Consider the following 22035-nt stretch of genomic DNA (forward strand, 5'->3'; position numbering starts at 1 on the left):
AGAAATTATTGTTCTAATACTTTTATTTAAGAAAGTGCCGTTAGTCATATCCTCAGTTAGCTAGAGCAGTGGTTGTTCCCAAATTGGGCTGATTATCAAGAAACAGAGCTTTTAGTACAGATTTATGGCCACGACATCCTGGCAGCTCTGACTCAATAGGTTTAGAATCTCAAATAACATTTTTCTCCTTTCACTCTGGTGTCATTTCTACTACTTTCTTCTTTTATTGGAATCCTGTTTGGGGAAATATTTTTCCATGTCATAGCTTCTTAACAGACATTTAGGCTTTGTAAAATTATTTCTCAAGATTTTGGTTTCCTGTTTTAGTTTTAGTCTCCTATTGTCATCCTTTTATTGATATTTTTTCCCTTTGGTGAAATCTAGAAGATTGACACTAATGCTATAGCAAAGTGATCTGACATCAGACAGAAACAAAGCATCCCCCAGAAGTCATATGAAGATGAAGACCTACCCCTTCCAAATAGGATCAGAACGATATGTAATTGGAATATAGGTATGATGGCCTGTGGTGCCGATTTTGGTCTGACAGGAAATCAAAGATCAGTTGGTGAGTGCTGTGCGTGAGGTATATCCCCCAGGAAGGTGTTAGACTAAGATGGGACATTTAGTAGTGATGCTGCAAAGGCCTAGTTGGAAGAAACTGAGTCATCTGAAAAGCTCAGCATCTGTAATGAGGGCGGGGGAGACACCCTTCACAGAAGATCATGGAGATTCTATTTGTAGGCCCCAAGCTTTTCTCACAGGCTTTTCCTTGTGTCCTCTGTTAATGCCGTGAGGTCTCCTAAGCCCAAGCCTCCCATATTGGAGCCGCTAGTTCAGAACCTCACCATGAAAAAAAACAAAAGCAAGTAGAGCTTTCAGAAAATGACCTGAGCCCATGTTTACTGTAGTTCTGCGCAAGGGATCACAGGAGCCGAGGACTGGAGAGGCTAAGGCTGCAGAGAGAAAGGCTCAGGAGTCTGTCCCTGCTGCTCCAGGCTTATCAGGGCACTGAGCCTAGACACGGAAGCCAGGTGATGTGGTCGTGTTTACACTTTAGACAGCACACAGGTGAAAGGTGGTGGATGGATATACCGGGGGTGCCAAAAAACGTGTAGACACATGACTTGTATTCATCTTTTGTTATCGGTGTATATTGAGTGTGACAATTTTGATACAGTTTTTGATACAATTTTTTTCCTGCCTTAAAATGTGTGTACATTTTTGGGGCACCCTCTGTATATCACACAGCAAAAACAAACAAAAGAAAGTAACTAGAAAGAATAAGACAACCGATGAGAAGGCTATTGTAAAAATTCAAGAGAGCCTAGGAAGGTTATATATTTCTAAAGAATTTGTCCATTTCTTCTAGGTTATTTTTATATTCTTATACAGTATCCTTATATAATCCTTTGTATTCCTGTGGCGTCCTTCTTCTCTTCTATTTCTGATTTTTGAGTCTTTTCTCTTTTTTCCTTAGTGAGTCTAACCAGAGTTTTATCAATTTTACTTATCTTTTCACGGAGCCAGTTCTTCATTTCATTAACTTATTCTGTTGTCTTTTTGTTTTCTATTTCATTTAATTCAGCTCTAATTTTTATTATTTTCTTTCTTCTGCTGACTTGGGGCTTTAATTTTTCTTCTTTTTCTAGTTCTTTAAGGTGTAACGTTAGATTGTTTATTTGAGATTTTGTTTGTTTGTTTCTTGAGGTAGGCCAATAATGCTATAAACTCCCCTCTTAGTACTGCTTTCGTTGCATCCCAGAATTTTTTATATTTCCTTGTCATTTTCATTTGTCTCTATGTATCTTTTGATCTCCTCTTTTATTTCTCCTTTGACTCAATAGTTGTTCAGTAACATGTTGTTTAATCTCCACATATTTCTGGTTTTCCCAGCTCTCTTCTTATAGTTAATTTCCAGTTTTATATCATTGTGGCCAGTAAATATGGTTGGTATGATTTCAGTCTTCTTAAGTTCATTGAGACTAGTTTTGTGCCCCAACATGTGGTCTATCCATGAGAATGTTCCTTTACACTTGAGAAGAATGTACATTCTGCCATTTTGGGATGGAAAGCTATAAATATCGATTATGTCCATTTGATTTAAGGTGTCATTTAAGACCAGTATTTCCTAATTGACTTTTTGTTTGGATGATCTAGCCGATGCTGTCACTGGAGTATTCAGATGAAATACTGCAATTTGCAACAAAATGGATGGATCTTGACAGTATCATGCTAAGTGAAATAAGTCACAAGTTCCACATGATTTCACTCGTATGTGGGATAGAAAACAACAGACTAACAAACAAAACAAAACAAAACAAACCTATAGACACAAACAGCATGGTGGTTCTCAGAAGGAAAAGGGGTTGGGAGGAGTATGAAGAAGGTAAAGTGGAACAAATATTTGGTGATGGAAATGGACTGGATTTTGAGTGGTGAGCACACAGTGGACTATACAGATGATGTATTATAAAATTGTATACCTGAAACTTATATAATGTTATTAACCAATGTTAACACAATAAATTTAATTTTTTTTTTAATTCAGGAGAGAATAATTGAGGACCTAAAAGTAAAAGTTGGCAGGACTATCAAGGGTGAGGTGGAAAAACTCTTTAAGAAATTCTTCTCAGTTTCTGATTTTGGTGACTAAATGAAAGTGACATTAATGAAGGAGGACAAACAGATTTTTAGGAAAATTATTTAGGTCAATTCAACAGTTCATTGTGCACCTGTGAGACATCTCACTGAGTACCTGTCCAACCTGTGGTCGGACATGAGTCTGGATCTGGGTGCAAGGCATGTTGAAGGTTGAGATAGAGTTGGAAGTCACTTCAATAAAAAGGTGATTTAGGCCGGCCGAGTAGCTTGTTGGTTAAGAGTTGGCTTGGGAGTGCGAGCTCTGAGCAGCAGGGCCGCCGGTTTGGATCCCACATGAGGGCCAGTGACGCTGAGCCCTCTACAGCTAAGATGGTGAACAATAGCTCGACCTGGAGCTGGGCTGCCATGAGTTGCCTGCAACGGTGTAGGCTGCAGCAGGTCTGCAGTGGGCTGCTGTGAGCTACCATGAGTGGCCGGCAGCCAGCGTGAGCGGCCATCAGCCGATGTGAGCAGCCGTGAGCCGCGGTGAGCGGCTGTCCAATGGCCGGCAACCGATCTGCCTCACCCAGGAAGAGCACGACGATAATACCAACATGGGCCAGTGAAGCAACGTCCTCCACAAGTAGACTGAAGAGCAAAAGGACAGCAACTTGTCTGTTCCCCTTCCCTGATTCCCCAATGCTGTTCCCCTCCCCCAATTCCCCAATAAAATCCTTTTTTAAAAAAAAGGTGATTTAAAACTATGAGTAGATTTTTAAAAGGAAGGTACATGTAGGGAAGAACAGATGGCATGGGGCAATTTTTTTTAGAATCAGCTAAAGATCAACAAGAAATTGTCAGAGAGGTGCCTAGAGAACTGGAAGATAATAATGTCATGGATGCTAAGGAAATAGGAAGTTTTAATAAAAAGTTAGTAGCTCAGCAAAAGTAAAATTTAATTTTTTGAAAGACTAGTAAAATACAAACTTTCTGGAGGGCCAATCAGAAAAGTAGGGAGAAGACACAAATAGACAAAGATTGAAAAGATAATATAATGAATAATTTTATGCCAATAAAATTGAAAATCTGGATAAAATGGAAAATTTTCTAGAAAATGTGATTGACTGCAGAAGAAATAGAAAACTCTAATAGTTCTATTGATATTAAATAGAACATTTAGTTTTAAGTATTTCATCAAAGATAACATCAGACCCAAATGCTTTTATGCTCAAGTTCTTATCAAGCTTTCAAGGGAAGTGACAGAAAATTTCAATAATATACAAAATCTATCAGAGGAAAGAAAAAGGGTGTATTCCCCAGTTCATTCAAGGCCAGTATAATGTTGATATGAAAATCACCCAGGGGCAGTAAAAATAAAATTACATACCAATCTCACATTTAACCTTAAGTATAAAATTCCTAACAAAAAAGTAGAAAGAGAATCTAGGACTATATAAAAAATGATTGTGACAAAGCTGGATCTCATACAGGAATTCCAGGATGATTTAATGTTAGAAACCCATCAATATAATCCACTGCATTGCCAGAAAAAAAGCAAAGAGAATCCATATGATCATCTCAGATGAAAAAAAGACGCTCAATGTCATTAGTCTTTAAGGAAATGGAAATCAAAACGAGATACCACTTCATATCCACTAGGATGCCTATAATAAAAAAGATGGAAAATGACAAGTTTTAGCAAGGATGTGGAGAAATTAGAATTCTCATACTTGATAGTGGGAATGAAAAATGGTACAATCACTTTTTTTTTTTAAGATTTTATTGGGGAATTGGAGGAAGGGGAACAGACAAGTTGCTGTCCTTTTGTTCTTCAGTCTAGTTGTGGAGGACGTTGCTTCACTGGCCCAAGTTGGCACCATCATTGCGCTCTTCCCGGGCGAGGCAGATCAGTTGCCGGCTTCTGGACGGCCGCTCACTGCGGCTGCTGGCCGCTCACGCTGGCTGCTGGCCACTCACGCTGGCTGCTGGCTACACACGGTAGCCCATGGCAACCCACTGCCACAGGGGCTGCAGCCTACGCCGTCGCTGGCGACTCACAGGCAGCCCAGCTCCAGGTTGAGCTGTTGTTCAGCATCTTAGCTGTGGAGGGCAGTGTCACTGGCCCTCATATGTGGGATCCGAACCGGGGCCCTCTGGCGTCCCAAGCCAGTTCTTACCCATCGCGCCACTCGGCCGGCCCTGTTTCGTTTTGGTTTTAGGCTGAGCCATCCTGCCACCTGTTGGCAGCTCAGTGGCTACTCAGCTCGGGCCGGGAATCGAACTGCTGTTGCTCAGAGCTCAAACTCTTGAGTGAGCTCTTAACCAACTGAGCCACTCGGCCAACCCTTACAATCACTTTTGAAAATAGTTTGGTAGTTCCTTAAAAAGTTTAACATACAATTACCATGTTCCAGCAATTCCACCCCCTGGGTATACACCCGTGAAAATTGAAAATATGTTTCCAAAAGATAATTGTACAAGAATGTTTACAGCAGCATTATTTATAGTAGCCAAAAAAATGGAAACCCAAATGTTAAAAAAACAGATGAATGGTTAAACAAAATGTAGTCTATTTATACAATGGAATATTATTCAACAATTAAAAGTAATGAAGTGCCAATGCATGTCACAACATAGATGAACCTTGAAAATGTGCTGAGTGAAAGAAGTCAGTCACAAAAGGCCATGTATTGTATGACTCTATTTATATGGAATGTCCAGAACAGGAACATCCACAGAGACAAAGTCAATTAGTAGCTGCCTGTGCCTTGGGGTAGGAGGGAGGAAAACATGGGAAATGACTCCTAATGCGTGTAGGGCTCCTTTTTGAGGTGATGAAATGTTCTGGAATTCGAGTGTTGATAGATACACAACTATGAATATGCTAAAAACCACTGAATTGTAAAGATTAAAAGTGTGATATTTGTGATATGTGAACTATATCTTACTGAAGCTGTAACTAAAAATAGGAAGCCTGAGAATGCTAAGTATGATGGAAAATATGGAACAAAAAGAATTCTTATATACTGTGGTGAGAACATACAATGTTCGCGGCATTATCCTGTAAAGTTGAACGTTTGATTTATGAACCAGCAATTCAGCTCCTTAGCATATGCCTAGAAACTCACAAATACGCACCAGGAGACACATACAGGAATGTCCACAGCAGCATGGCCCATGCAGGAGAAAGCTTAAAAAGTTCGAGTACCCATTAACGGAAGAATGAATGATTTTGATCTGTTCACAAATTGAATATTCTAAAGCAGTGAAAATGAAGGAAATACAGCTTAAGATGAAAATATCATGAACAACTCTTAGAAACAATGTTGTGTGAGAAACAACACATTTCAGGAAATGACATAGCGCATGATTATGTCTGTATAAAGCTAAAAAAAACAGTAAACTAAATAATCTGTTAGAGGCACTTACACATATGATAATTTTTTAAGCAGGGCAATAAATAAAATTCAAGATAGTGATTAGTTTGCATGAATAGTCGGGATGGAGGGGAGTGGAGGAAGCACTGGCATTTGTGATGCTAGATATTAAGTTGTGTGGTCATTTCAGGAGGGTTCTTTATTATGCTTTACAAACACAGAAAATATGTTCTTTTGTATGTGTCAGTTATATAATTTAAACATTTACAAATGAAAATTATTAGCAATGACAAAATTAGCAGAGCACCCCTGTCTTGGAGACATGTCAGGAAGAAAATTGCTCCCCTAGGAAAGAATCTAAGGCAAATAGTCATTTTCATGGGTTCAAAGTGGAAGAAGGAGCAAGAAAGAATAACTAGAGTTGACTGCAGAAGATGGATTTTGATAGCTAGCTTTCTCATCGCCGAACCCTACAGCTCTGGAAGCCCAGCTGTATAGTACAGTAACTTCTCTCCTGTTGCCACTTACCCATCAAGAAGTACAGCCGTGCCTCAGACGCCAACATTACTCAGCTGGTTCACCTCCACGATCTCAGTCTATCAAGTTCTCTTTTTTCTGATCACTCTCGCCTTACCTTTTATTTTCCCGTTCCCTCCCTCATGAAGAACCTGGTCCTCATTCCAGGGCTTACTCACCGCTCTTTGATCCCTTGCCACCTTGAACTTCCGCAATTCCTACGTTGCTAAGCCTCAGTGCTGTTTACTCTTTATTGTCCGCTTTATCTGCACATTATAAAGTAATGCCCAAGAAAGTGAAAAAAATTGCCAGTGGTCACACCACCCAGGTTTAACTTCCAAGCTTGTGCTCTTAACCACCATGCTCGACTGCTTACCATTTGGCAATAGTTGTCAGAATAGTCAATCAAAGCAGCTTGAGTGCATGAAAAAGATGGCCAGAGGAGGTTTGCGGGTCTGGGCGATGGGAAATTCACCTGCACAGCAACAAAACTAACTGAAGACCTTATGTTTGCAGACTGAATGTGGGCTAGGGCATGTTTCATATAGGCTTCATACTCACTGTTGTCAAATATGTCGAATATTATTGTTCAATGAATTGGCATGGTAATTCTATCTCAATATGGGTGATCCTGGAAAACTAGATAAGCTCTTTGGCCATTTTTTTTTAAGATTTTTATTGGGGAATTGGGGGGATGGGAAAAGTGCTGGGGAATTGGGGGAAGGGGAACAGACAAGTTGCTGTCCTTTTGTTCTTCAGTCTAGTTGTGGAGGACGTTGCTTCACTGGCCCAAGTTGGCACCATCATTGCGCTCTTCCCGGGCGAGGCAGATCAGTCGCCGGCTTCTGGACGGCTGCTCACTGCGGCTGCTGGCCGCTCACGCTGGTTACTGGCTGCACACGGTAGCCCATGGGAACCCACTGCCACAGGGGCTGCAGCCTACGCTGTCGCTGGTGACTCACGGCAGCCCAGCTCCAGGTTGAGCTGTTGTTCAGCATCTTAGCTGTGGAGGGCAGTGTCACTGGCTCTCATATGTGGGATCTGAACCGGGGCCCTCCGGCATCCCAAGTCAGCTCTCAACCATAGCGCCACTCGGTCTTCGGCCATTTTTAATTAGGCAGAGCTAATGACTAAATCTCAAGAATGTCCTCTTAGTAACTATTCTAAACTTCCAAATTATCCAGTAAGGGAAATAGAGCTTTTGTTAAATATTGAGGTTACTGCTTTATATTGAATCACCTGCAAATTTAACATAGCAACTTCTATAAGATATTATTTCATTACATTTCTTATACAAATGAGCCAAAAAGTAGAAAATTTTCAAAAATAATAAGTAAAATATTAATGTGATTTATGAGTATGCCAAATGAGGACATCGAACTCCTAAATTCAAAACTTATTTGAAGTAATTTATTACTTGACCAATAATTCAATTAACGTCATTTGACCATTAGACAATGTCGACATTTTTTGAAATAGAAGTCAACATATTTGAAATAGATTTTCTGTCTGCTTCCTAAAAGCACTATATCAACAAATATGCCACTCATGTGTAAATATATTTAAAATGTATATTATGTGTGTTAAAATTTGTTAAATAGAGTATTCATTTTCCTTTAACATTTGTCAAATCATGCGACATTAGATTTTGGCATAAAGCATAATAGTAGCAAAGACATAAAGTATTATAGAAGGTAGAGATTCTTAAAAAAAATTAATTAACCCCATTTACATTTGGTCTTTGATGATAAATTCTTTTTTGCACATCAGAGAATAGTTGCTTCTTCCCTTAAGCAAACTAAAGTTTTTTTTTCCTCCTTCATTCTCTTAAAGTTTGTATTTCTGCCCAAGTAATAAATGAGTTTCAGTTTCTGTGGCCTGTGCTTCAGAGAGCTTCTCTGAGGGTGTGCTTTTGAAATATGATTAGATCTTAATTCTTTAACTAGTTCCATAAGCTTGTTTCACAGTTTGCTTTCTAATTCAGTGAGGGGGGTGGAAATTCTTGTAAATCTTATGTGATCATTTATGGGTGTTGGCCATGTAAATATATATGTTGCAATGGTGAGAAAATTAACCCTTGTGCTTTACAGTAAGAGCAGAAAATCAGCTGTCCTGTGTTATTTTTTACGTTATCTGCCATTAAATACACATTATTTTAGTCCACAGTATTGACCATAGCTATTAACATTGTGTGGACAAAAATTACATCCAATATTGATTCAGCATATGCATAGTAGGGCCAAATTCAGGAATATGGGCACTTTTCCTAAGAATGGATCCACCGATATTTACTGAGTCAATACTCAATAATTGGTGATATTGATAACAATACTATAGCCCTTTTCCTAAACCATCCACTTTCTTCTTCTTTAATGGAGAATGTGGTTCTCCGTAGGATTTTTACAAAATAGTCAGTGACAAAAAACAAAACATTTGGATGTTCCTAATTGTTAGATTTTTGTTCTTTGTAAAGCAACTAAATATATAAAATGATTCAATTTTCCAGAAATGAATTAAAACTGAAGAGTCACTAAATATGGAGCACTGACATTTACATAGATGTTTAGCTGTTTACACTAATTTGCCATTTTCTCAAGGTGGGATTTTTTCTTTTTTGGTTTTCAAAATTTTTTTTATTTGAGTTCAAGTTGGGATTTATGCATAATGATGAAAAAGAAGAACTCTTTAGTTAAAGTACTCTTTCTTGTAAGGATTGTATGGAACTGAAAACTTATCCTTGACACAAAGTAAGATTCAAAAGTCTTAGGATGCAACATAACGAACTTTATCTTATTCATATCTGTATCCTCATCCGGCACAGAAAGCTAGGATCTGAGCCAAGTACCACCAAAGTCCCACCCTCACCCTTAAGTGACTACCAGAAAAGGTCATAAATTCAGAAGTGCTTATTTCACTATAATCTCAGTTTCTGTTTTGAGTCACCATTTGGCTATATGGCAAAAATTTGATACTTGTCCTCAGTCCCTCAGACCTTGGTATCTCTCCCACTTCCTGGGACAGCACGTAAGCCCAGGGGCTTCATCATGTGGCGTCCCCTGTCCACCCAGGCATCACTGAGGCATCTGTCGTCTCCACTGATCTTTGGCAGTCAGTTAATACGGGTCACTTGTAATAATCCCTCCTTCCTCTTTGGAAGCCCCCGAGACCTTGCCTTCCCTTTGCTATGTCCAAGAAGTTTTATATTCTTCTTGCCCATTGTCAGGGAGAGGTGTGCCTACACAGGGAACTGAGTACAGCAGTCTTGCTGACCTGCTTACACACACACACACACACACACACACACACACACACACACACACACGCACGCACACACACACGCACACACGCACGCACACGCTTGTGGCTTTAGTACGCATGCCAGTGTGACTAAGGACTCTCGGTCACACAGCCCCTGCTCCCACCTGTGAGCTCAGGCTGCTCTGCTCTTAGACTAGCCCTACCTGTACCTGTGTGGGGTTCAGAGCGTTCCCCATCCCTCAGGCGTGGCCCAGAGCAGGCCGAGAAACAGGGCCTTTCCTCAGAAACAGCCACGCAGGTAAACATTTTCCCCTTCACTTCAGGCTATGTTTCATAACCCAGCCTGAAAAACCATTTCTAGTCTGGAGTTGGGGAGAAAGTGGGGGAAGCAGGCAGAATAAAACCCACTCGGACTGATCAGCTTTTATGCCCAAATCTCATGGGCCCAGGGTATAGTCAAAAGCCAGAACTGACCTCCTTTGTTTGTTTTCTCTGTACTTTTGCTGTGTCACCCTTCCCATGAGATACTGAGGGTAGAATGCCAAGCAGGGAAGTGTTGATGAGAGGATAAAAATACCATACCAGGTTTAAGACGTCAGAAATATTCTGATCCATGCAAATATATTCCTGCCCATAACAATCACTAAAATGTCAACATTGTTACTCTGGGTGATAGACAGGAAATGGTTTATCTGTATATATCTGTTTTTCTATACTAGGCATGTATATAATTTTTAAAAACAACTTTATTGAGGTATAATTTATATACCATAAAATTCTTCTGTTTAAGCGTGCGGTTTAATGAGGTTTCAATAAATTTACGGAATTGTACAACCATCACCACACTCTGTATTTGCTTTTACAATTAAAAACTTTCAGTGTTATAAAAATGGCCTCTTATTACAGCAGTAGGGCCACCAATGAGTTGAATGGAGGGAACAGGGTCAAATTCAGCCATAAGTCGTCACCAAGCTGCTCAATAAATATTTCTTGACCTAATGGAGGCAGAGGGTAGAGGTTGCCTTTTCAGGAAATGTGGCTGTGATGGAAGAAAGCATGGTGCCTCGAATATACCATTTGTACACTCACTTCTTTCTCCTGGCACTTCCTTCTCTTTCTTCTTCAGTTACTTGTTTCCCATTCATTCCTACCTGATAAGCTCGAGCAAGTTTTTTAACCTTTCTGACTCTCAATTTCACTATTTATGAATGAGGATAATACCCATGCCTATCTCACCGAGTTTTTAAGAGGGGTAGATATGTGTAAAGCACTTAAAGGATATGTGTCAGGAGAGTAAGAGCAAAATAAATATTAGTTGTTTTGTTGTTGCTGTCATCATGATCATCATCATTATCATCATCATCATTATCCTTTAATACTCATCTCTTTACAGAAGCCTCCAATGTGAGGTATCTGGTACTTTTTTCAATAACACCCTGTGCATGCCTCTTTCATGACGCTTAGGCTGTATTTTATGTATTCACTTATTTGTCTCCTCCCCAACTGCGTTAAACCTTTACCTCTGTAAACATACAGTGCCCAGCACAGATGAGGTACTTAAAGTAAATGTTTGTGAAACCGTCGCAAGGAGGGCTCTGTGTGTGTGTGTGTGTGTGTGTGTGTGTGTGTGTGTGTGTGTTTAATATATATAGGGATATAGGACTCTTGAGTTTTCTATTTCTTCTTGAGTTACTTTTGGTAATTTGTATCATTTAAGAGATTTATGCATTTTGTCTAGATTATCAAAAAATGTTTGGCAATTTGTTGTTCATAATATTTCCTGATTGTCCAATTCATGTCTGTAGGATCTGATAGTGATGTGCTCTCCCTCATTCCTGGTATGAGTCAATTATAATACATCTTCTCTCTGTTGTTTCTTACCAGAGCTTTATCAGTTTTATTGATCTCAAAGAACCAGATTTTGGTTTCATGGATTTTGTCTATTTTTCTGTTTTCTATTCTATTGATTTCTACTATTACATATGTTATTTTCTTCTGCTTACTTTTAAAAATTTTTGCTGTTCTCTTTCAAGCTTCTTCAGGGGAAGCTCATGTCACTTATTTTAGATCTTCCTTCTTTGCTAATAAAATCATTCAAAGCTAAAATTTTTCCACTAAGCACTGAATTAGCTGCATTCCACAAACACAATGCTTCAATTTTCATTAATTTTAAAATACTTTCTAATTGCCCTTGTGGTTTCTTCTCTGATTCATGGAAATGAGGTGTATATTTTTTTATTTTCTGAATATTTGGGGATTATCAGATATATTTCTATTATGGGTTTCTAATTTAATTTTAGTGTGGTCAGAGAATATACTCTGTATGATTTCATTTCTTTTTAAATTTATTGATATGTTGTATGACCCGAATATTCTCTCTTGATGAATGGTCACATTGGTTGATAGCATTGTTCAGATCATCTGTATCCTTATTAATTTTATATCTATTCTTTCTATCAATTTCTGAGAGAGAAAGGGTTGAAATCTTCTTTATTATAATTTGTGGATTTGCCTATTTTTCCTTTCAGTTCTATCACTCCTTGCTTATGTATTTTGAAGCTCTTGAAATTAGGTAATACATGTTAGGATGGTTATATCATTTTTGTGTATTAAACCATTTATCACTATGATATAGCCCCCTTTTTTTCTGCTAAGCTTCTTTGTTCTCAAATCTACTTTGATATTCACATAGTATCGTATTCACTGATCTTTTCTTTTAGTACGGAATCTGTTGTTAACCCTATCCAGTGAATTTTTTCTTTCAGATAATATATTACTATGTTCTAAGCTATTTAGTCTTATTAAAATATCTCTCATTTCTCTCCTTATTATGTGCATGTTTTTGTTTAAATATTTGGGTTCACCATATCTGTCATTTCTGGGTCTAACTCTTTTGACTGATTTTTCTCCTGCTTATGGTTCACATATTCCTGCTTTTTCTCATGTCTAGTTATCTTTTCTGAATGCTGGACATTATAAAATTTGCATTCTTGAATGCTGGATTTTCTTCACTTCTTTTTAAAAACATTGGACTTGGTTTAGGAAGCAGTTAAGCTACTTGTAGATGACTGTTTGGATCTATTTGAAGCTTGTTCTCAAATTTTGTTAGAGTAGATTGAAAGTTGACTTTACGCGAAGGCTAGTCTAGCTGTGTAACTAAAGTGTGACCTTCCCAGGTGTTCTGTGAGGATTTCATTTTGACCGGTCAGAACTCAAGCATCTCTCAGCTTTGTGGAAGTTTTGGGAATTGTTTACCTTAAAGCTCACCAGTCACTTAGACTTAACCCTACACGTGCACAGGTAAGATCAGCAACAGACCCAAGGGAACCCATATAGATATCTGGATTTTCATATGCTCCCTCCTGACTAGTCCTCTGCCCCCACAAATTCCAGCAGCCTCAGCCTTCCAGAGCCCAGTCTTCATCTCCTCAATTCACAGACTGCTGTGCTGTGCGCATCCCCTTTCTCTATGTTCAGGCCCAGAATGAGCCTCCAGGAAGGAGGGTTGCAGGGCTGACCTCACTTCCCCCTTCTCTTCACAGGGCGACAGTCCTGTGCTTCTTGTCTCCCAACATCCTCAAACAGTGTTTCTTGCATTTTGTCGAGTTAGCTAGCTGTTTACTGTAGCAGATTAAGTATGGTCCCTGTTACTCCTTCCTGGCACATGCGGAAATCATGAATTTTACTTATGCTTCACAAATTTGTACCTTTATTATGAGGTAAAATATATTTTCAAGTTTGAAAGTTCTGTAACTATTTTAAATTACATTAAATATAACTATTTGTTACGAATTTTCTGAATATTTTTGTTGTAGGGTAGTACAGTTATGTATTAACACCTGGCATCAACCAACCATCCCTGTATTCATAGTGTTTGAGGAAGCTTCAAATGGATTCCTACAAAGCTTTTGGGAAGAAAAAAAATGTGTAATAATTTGAGCTTTATGCTATGTTTCAAGAATCTTGGAAGCATCCTTTTTTTTTTCTCCTAAAAATAAAAATATTTTATTCAGGAACTTATGCTATTATATTTTAAAGAAATTTGTCTTTATAAGATCTGGGCTTGCCTTAAATCTAAGTATTCTAAAGGAGTCTCCTAATATTCTTCCCTCCAAATCACCTTCCTGGAAATAATGAATGTCTGAATTTTCACTATTAGTGACAGGAAATGGAAAAATACAGCAATGAATGAAGGACTTTCCTGAATTATGTATAATGCAAAGTACCCTGCAAGAAAAGGACAGCATATTGAGATGATTAACAACCATTGACACCTCTGTAAACATTGGTTGGTTTGTTCCTTTCCAATAGGATTTTTGTTGTTGTTGTTGTTGTTTTTGCGGGGGTGGGGTTTAAAAAGGATTTTATTGGGGAACAGTGTGTTTTTCCAGGACCCATCAGCTCCAAGTCAAGTAGTTGTCTTCAACTCAGTTGTGGAGGGCGCAGCTCTGTGGCCCATATGGGAATCGAACCGGCAACCTTGGTTTAATGAGCACTGCGCTCTAACCACCTGAGCTAACCGGCCACCCTCCAGTAGGGTTTTAAACCCAAGATTTTGATAGGAATTACATGACAAACGTGGACCAACACAGTGGGCTCTTTACCAAGGAAGAATGACCTAAGGAAGAGGCTCTAGAAAAGCAGAGGGGAACTGAGTGCTCAGTGGAGGGTGGAGGGCATGGCCAAACATAAGTGGGAGCAGCGAGAAAGAGCCAGAGATTAAAACAACAGCCACAACAAAAAAGAACAACTTTGCTCCAAAAATTATGATTTCTTTTCTCATCTGTTTTTCTACATCTGTTCAGGCCATGCTGCAAATGATTGTTTAAAAATTATATTTCTCTATAGTAATGACAGCTATGAAAATAAGACTTGGATGCAAATAAATAACCCTAACTTAATTTTATGTTTGGAAATGAAATGTCCAGTCAGTACCATCCTGAGAAGAAAATTATTCGAAACATGTTTGGGGACAGTTTGCATGATAAATTAGCTATAAATTTTCAACCATGCTAAACCAGGGTCTTGTAGATTTATCTGAGAAGTTCAGAAATGCAGGCAGCTGTGACTTAGGTTCAAATACATAAAAACCTTGAAGGTTGTTAATTAATTTTGTTTCTTCCATTACTCTCATTATTCTCCAGAGTATTGATTCTGCTCCATTCACCAATTCCAAGTTCTAGAGGCTTTCGCATGTCACCATCTGGTCTCGCTTAAATTCAGTGTTGGTAATTTCAAGTGGCCCAGAATGCTTCCTGCAGTCCTGGGACTCCTCACCCCCTCCCACTTTCCTAGGACTAGTCCTGTCCTTTCCTCACACCTCAAACCTCCCACAGTCTTTCCTGCCACCCTCACTCTTGCTTACCCGATGAATCTTTCTTCTTCATGGAGCAGATGGACTTAATCAGCAGTTTCCACCACTGTTGCTGAGGGTGATTTACCTGCGCCTTCCAGCCAAGGCCATCCCCTCCCGCCTGTGCTCTGGTTCCCACCCCTCCTTCACCCGGGGACCTATCTCCAGCACATCTCTGGCATCGTCTCTTTTTCCCTCTCTCCTGCCAGATCTTTCCCATCAGCCTCCACTCAGTCTCTTAGTTCTCTCATCTTACAAAAAACACAACAAACAAATCGGCTCTTTCTGTAGCCACTTGCATGCAGCTTCCAGCCCATTTCTCTCCTTCCCTTTATAACAGAACTCTGAACAAACTGTTTGTATCTGCTCCAGTTCCCCTCCTAACTCTCGAGCTCCCTCTAATCCAGCTTTCATCCTTGCTGCTACACCACAATTTCTTTTATCCAAATCACCAGTGTCCCCACGTGTTTAAGCCATGTGGTCGTTTCTCAGCCCTTACTTTACAGGACCTCTCTGTCGCATTTGACACAGCTGTAGCAGTTGAATAGTTCTTGAAACACTTTCTTTACTTGACTTCAAGTTTCCGTATTATCCTTTCTTATCTCCCTGGGCATTGCTTGCTTTCCTCCTCATCTCTAGCCTCCTGACATTTGCAGGCCCAGCTCAGGATAATTCACCTTCTCTTTTTATATACACTCGATGCCTTGCATTTTCATCCGGTAGCATAGTTCTATATTCCATTTAGATACTGGTCTGAATTTATGCTTCTAACCTAGACCAGTCCCCTGAACTCCAGACTCAAATATCCAAATATGCTTTTCAACACACATGTCCAGCAGGCATCTCCAAGCTTAGTGTGTCCAAAACTGAACTTGATCTTCCCCCCAAAACCTGTCCCATCCATAGTTTTTCTGACGTGAGCTAATGATGACAACCCCATTCTTCTAGTTGCTTGGGACAAAAATCTTGAAGTCATCCTTGATTCCTTTCTTTGTATCGTACAGCAGATCCAACTGGATCTACTTTCAAATCTTGACTACTTCTCATCACCTCCTCTGTTACCATCCTGGATTATTTGTGATAGACGCTCAACTGGCTTCTCAGCTTGACTCTTGCCCCAAACAAGAGCTAGAGTGATTGTATGACTACGTACATTAAACCACGCGCCTCCTGTATCGAAAGCTCTTCAGGGCTCTTCATCGCTCATATTAGAAACCACATCCTTCACAGTGGTGTACAACTCCATGCAGGATCTGGCCGCTTGTCCTCGCTCAGACCTCACCTTGTCCCAGGGGGACGTTGCTCACTGGTCTACCCGCACTGGCCACTTCCCTGTGCCTTGAGCACGCTCTGCCGGCCTCAGGGCCTTGGTATTAGCTCGCTCTCTCTGCCTGGATGCTCTTTCTCTAGAGTTCACCATGGCTCCCTCATCCCCTACAGGCCTTTGCTCACGTATCATCCAGTGAGGCCTTCCCTGACTTTCATATTTTAAAATTGTGAACCACCCCCTACCTTTCATCACTTATCTCTCTTTCCTGCTTTATCCTCTCCATAACACTTGTACTACCTAACATATTATAAGTTATTGTGTTTGCTCTCTAGGATAGAGGTTCCAAAAAGGTAGGGAGATATTTTTTGTCTGTTTTGTTCACTGCTCTAGTCCCGATTACCTGCAGTGGATGAATGAATTGGATAGTTAGCTGTAAAGGAACTTATTTGAGTTTGTGGGGTTCTGGGCTGGCTAGCCACAGGCTCATGAAGAGGACTGCAGCTGAGACACAGGCTGTCCTGCACTAACCAGCTCCTCTGACTCCAGCTTTTTTAGGGAAAATTAACTTAATGTTTATGACACTATAATTTTTATATTTCCTAGTGAGTAAATATTTTTGAAACACAACAAACAGTCCCTGGCACATGGTAAGAGCTCTGTAAGTATTTATTAGATGGACAAGCACTTTGTGATCTAAAAAATATTGGTAAAATGTGAATCAAGACAAATAAACCTTGAGAGGTTCAGAGTGGCCTTAATTCTATATTGGACAGTTATATTATATATAACTATATTGGACATTATATATATTCTATAATATATTCTATATATTCTATATTGGACATTAATTATAGAGCTAGAATATTATGGTCTGATGGCTTACTAGAAAAGATAACAGTAGTCACATGCCTTCTCTATTCTCGAAAAACAAAACTACCCAGTGTACTCAGTGGGATTGTAGATGTAGAGAGATTTATGAAATAAACTCTAAAGAACTGCTTTTGAACTTAAGTCCATAAAAAAACATGACTATTGTCTTAAGCAGCTTGGGTTCTATAACAAAGCACCATAAACTGGGTGTCTTATCAAGAACAGAAATTTATTTCTGACTGTCCTGGAGGCTGGAAGTCTGAGATGAGGGTGCCAGCATGGTCAAGTTCTGCCAGCATGGTCGAGTTCTATCAGGATGGTCAGGTTCTATCAGGATGGTCAGGCTCTATCAGATGGTCAGGTTCTATCAGGATGGTCAGGTTCTATCAGCACGGTCAAGTTCCGCCAGCACAGTCAGGTTCTATCAGGATGGTCAGGTTCTATCAGCACAGTCAGGCTCTATCAGCACAGTCAGGCTCTGTCAGGATGGTCAGGTTCTATCAGGATGGTCAGGCTCTATCAGGATGGTCAGGTTCTATCAGGATGGTCAAGTTTTGCTGTGTGGTGAGAGCCCCTTCTACATTGCAGACTGCAGTCACCTCATTGGATACTTGCATGGCAGAAAGATTGCTAGGTCTCTGGCCTCTTCTTCTAAGGGCACTAATCCCATTCATGAGGGCTTCACCCCCTGACCCAGTTACCTCCCAAAGACCTCATCTCCAAGTACCATACACTGGGATTAGGGTTTCAACATATGAATTTATTCGCTGTCCAGCCCTGCCCCACCCGATTTGCTCTCTGGAGAGATGGAATTAGAGGGACCCAGGCACAGCTGAGTGCAGTGGTTTGTGCAAGAGTCAATACCCTGAGCACCTGTGTGCCCTCCTGAAAACGTTGGCAGCCAGATCTGTGCTGCCAGGCAGTAGGTTAAGTGGAGGGTGCATCTCTGGGAAAAATGGTCCAAGTGGAATGTTCCATCAGACGCTGGCAGGAGAAAGCCCAGGCTCCTTTGTGACGCCCCGTGATGATCTCCCCCTATCCCTGAGCCTGCCTGACTTGAAATAAGAAAGAACACCAAAGAGCACCAGGCAATTGAGGAAAGTATCTCAAGTGAAAAGCAGAGACCAAACCAGGCTGGCAAAGCAAATAAAAGGAACTCAGAAAAACAGACATTCTAGAGATCAGACATGAAATCTAAGTGTGTGTGTGTGTGTGTGTGTGTGTTATAGACATATAGATGTATATGGGTAATAACCTAGGGACTATATTGACTGGCATTATGCAGTATCCTCTAGCTGGTAAAGCACCCATGCTCTACTCTTCAGGACTGAGGCCTGGCTCCATCACTTCTTACCTGTGTGGGCAAGTTACTTAACCTCTCTGTGCCTCAATTTCCTCATCTATAAAAAGGGGGGATGGAGATGCTATTCAGAGAACAACAACAACAACAAAAATCTCTTGGAAATTACAAATAGTATGGCAGAATTTTTTTAAAATCCAGTAGCAAGTTTAAAACTGAAAGTTGAGACATCTCTACAAAAGATCAAAAAGACAAAGAAATGGAAAACAGAAACAATAAGAAAAAGAGCTGATAAACCTCAGAGGTCCAACAATCAGAGCGCTGCAGAGAGAGAGACAGGAGAGAGGGAGGGAGACAGAGAGAGACAGACACGGCGGGGGGGGGGGGGGGGGGGGTGAAGAAAGTAGTGACCAAAACCTCCTCTAAGACGAAAGCCACAGCTCAGACTGAAAGGGCCGACTTAGTGCCTGTACAATGGGGGGCAGAAGGCCCAGTCTAGGGCCTGTCCCTGTGACACTTCCAACACTAAGGACAAAGGGAAGATGCCAAAGGCTTCCAGAGAGCAGGAAAGCAGGCCACATACAAAGGATCGGAACTCGAGGGGCAAAGGATGTAAACGAGTTTCAGTCATGGGCTTATCCTGGCAAGGCCACCCCACTTCCAGAACATAAAAATTGTTTGATTTAGATATATTTGTCACTTCCAAAAATAGTTCCTGTGTGTTAGGCAGAGTGGGGACTCAACTCTGCTCAGTGAGTCCAAGCATCCCGTATGTGCTCTCTCCAGGAGTATCTATGTCTTTTCTCTTTAAACCAGGGGAAAGAGGACCCTATGTTGTTCCTCCTCCAATTCCTCTCCCCCCTTCCTTTCTCTTTTTCTTCTTTCTTTCCTCTCCCTTTCCCCATTTTACCTTCCGAGCCTTCACACTTGTGCTGTGTCTATTTCTGTTATCTCCTTCTCCCTTTCTCTTTCCACAGAAGTCTGTGTTTGTCTAATAATTGGCAGGAGAGATCTTTTTTTTTTCTTTTGCTTTTTGCTTTTTAAGTGATGAATAGTTGGCGTTAGATCAAAGCCAAGCCCTGTGGTTTTCTGGCTGCTCCAGAGGGGCGGTGCAGCTGGCAGCCGTCCCAGCTGCCTGGTGATAGGCATGTGGAAGAGATACAAGCTCACAGGTCACTGTGTGTGTGTGTGTGTTCGTGTGTTTTTCAGGCCAACGGCAGGCTGAAGCAGATTGAGAAGGAATATACCCAGAAGCTTGCCAAATCCTCTCAGGTAAGGACGTGAAAAGAAAAGAAATGAAACCAAAACAAACAAAAAAGAAACCTACAGAAAAGCATTTGAACTTTAGGTTTCAACTTATTCTCTTCAGTTTCTTATAGATTCGTATCACATCTTGATAGGTATATGGATAAATAATATATGCTTTTAATATTTATTTAAAATTTTTTAATTAGGCATATTGAACCATTTGAACACACACACGCACAATCAGATGTCGTAAAACTAGCCCATGCACTTGAACAAGCTGAAACACATGTCACAAGGGCAGGAGAGACACACCTCCATCGATGATGTAAGCAGTCAGATACCATCTGCGCTTCTTTGCACTAATTCCATTTTGCTGCAATGACAAAATTCAAAATAACAAATATTCTGCGTTAAATTAGCCATTCAGCTGTTGACTCCTTTGGGGAAACAGAATTGTAAGTGCCCACGCCCATATCTTGCTGTATGTTGTCACTATAATAGTTTTACTATAAAAAAGACCAATAATTGAATGTTTGTCTCTACTTGCCATGATGCTTAGAGTGCTTTTTCTGCATAAGTTGTTATAATGACATCCTATAGCATCATTTAGGGAATCCCAAACATTCCTTAGCTGTATGAGTAATTCTAAATAAATAGATACTAATTATCATTTTACAGGTGGATAGATTAAGCCATTTAATTTAATGAACATCATAACTAATGACTGTTAAAATCAGCTTTTCTTAATGACTGTTAAAATCAGCTTTTCTTAATGTTTTTGCACGTACATGTAATATGTGGTACGAAACTGAAATGTACGTACCATTTTATGAGTTACCACACAGTGGTAGTAACAGCAACACAACAAAACAATAATAAAATCAAGAATTTTATGGGGCACTAACCATATTGACTCATTCAGTCTTCATTCACAATAACTCTGGAGTTAGGAACTATTATTGGTCCCATTTTTCCAGTTGAGAAACGAAGACGCAGAAAAGTGAGGTCACACAAATGAGCAAATAACTAAGCTGGGACCTAACCTGGACATGACTTTGGCATGGAAGCTCTTAACCTTGCTGCCCCAAGGCAGGCCCGATTCCTCACACTTTTAATATGGCAAAACTTTGGTGGGAATAATCACAAAATTTCTTAGATTCTACAGTTATTTCTAAAACGTGTGTATGTTATATAATCCACATCCCATTAGAAAGGCAGAAAGTCTTTGAGTGAAGACTCGTGTGTGTATTTAAAAGGTGATCATCTTGACTGCCATTATCCCAGGACTTCCTTGAGGAAAGAACATAGGGAATATCCTTTTTAATCCACTGAGAAAGAGTCTTATAATCAAAAGAAATCTTGTTATCCCAAACGTTAAAGTTTAAACTAAAACATGGAAAATCCTCAGCTGGCATACCCTTGCGTTTTGCTTATTTTGCTTTATGTTAAATGGGGGAGGCAAACCGAAAGTGAGATATAAGATAGCTAACCAAAATATGCTTAAATAATGAGAGTGTAAACAGGAGTATTTAAGTTTATCTAAAGGAATGTATGAAGAAGCCTGATTAGTTCATATTAGAGCAAATTAAATCTAAGTATGGAAGAAAGCCTGAGCTCTGGAGTCCAGCCCACCTGAATTTGAATACCAGCCCTACCACTCATAAAACCTTGAGCGAGTTACCTGCCTTCTCTGGAATTCAATTTCCTCATTTGTAAAGTGGGGGAGTAAGACTTACTTCATAGAATAGTTTTAAGGATTAAATAGCACAATGCCAAAAAAGTGCTTAGTACAGAGCCTGGTACCTAGTAAGGCAACTGTTAACTCTCAATAGTAGTATTAAAACTGCAATCGAGAGAGGAAAGGAGGGAGTGAGGACTAAAAAAGGAATGGAAAGAGCAAGAAATTATTTATTTTTAATGGACTTATTGTTGGGTATTTAAGAATTGATAAAATCTCCCTCCGGAACTTGGAGAGGCATAGGGTTGCTAAATATTTTCGCAAGCAAAGACCTGAAGGAGGAGGAGGAGGAGGAGGAAAAACCAATTAGTCACAACTGTCGTGTACTGTAACTATCCTTTCATAAGGGAAAGGACGGTGCGACACCAAAAAGAAAAACAAAAAGTCTTAGAAGGGTATAATGACACCATAAAACATAGTCCATCCTTCTCATAAATGGGAGGTTGACAACCTCACATTGATAATATTTTGTTTGCCCACCTCTAAATACGAGAAACAGTGGTTGACAATCAAGTCAGTTCA

The 22035-nt window shown here is 39.9% G+C and overlaps 1 protein-coding gene across 2 annotated transcripts in view; it reads left to right on the plus strand.

The window, feature by feature from the left end:
- Positions 1–22035, plus strand: part of CEP112 (centrosomal protein 112) — a 355787-nt gene that overhangs the window by 246394 nt on the left and 87358 nt on the right. Inside the window, exon 22 of one of the 2 annotated variants that reach the window (XM_019637812.1) lies at positions 19737–19799. The exons of the other annotated variant lie outside the window; for it this stretch is intronic. Within the exon in view, the coding sequence (XP_019493357.1) occupies positions 19737–19799 (63 nt within the window). The remainder of the gene's footprint in view (positions 1–19736; positions 19800–22035) is intronic. 2 annotated transcript variants of the gene reach the window in all.

This window comes from Hipposideros armiger, unplaced genomic scaffold, assembly GCF_001890085.2.
Source record: "Hipposideros armiger isolate ML-2016 unplaced genomic scaffold, ASM189008v1 scaffold_34, whole genome shotgun sequence".
NCBI classification, from domain to species: domain Eukaryota; kingdom Metazoa; phylum Chordata; class Mammalia; order Chiroptera; family Hipposideridae; genus Hipposideros; species Hipposideros armiger.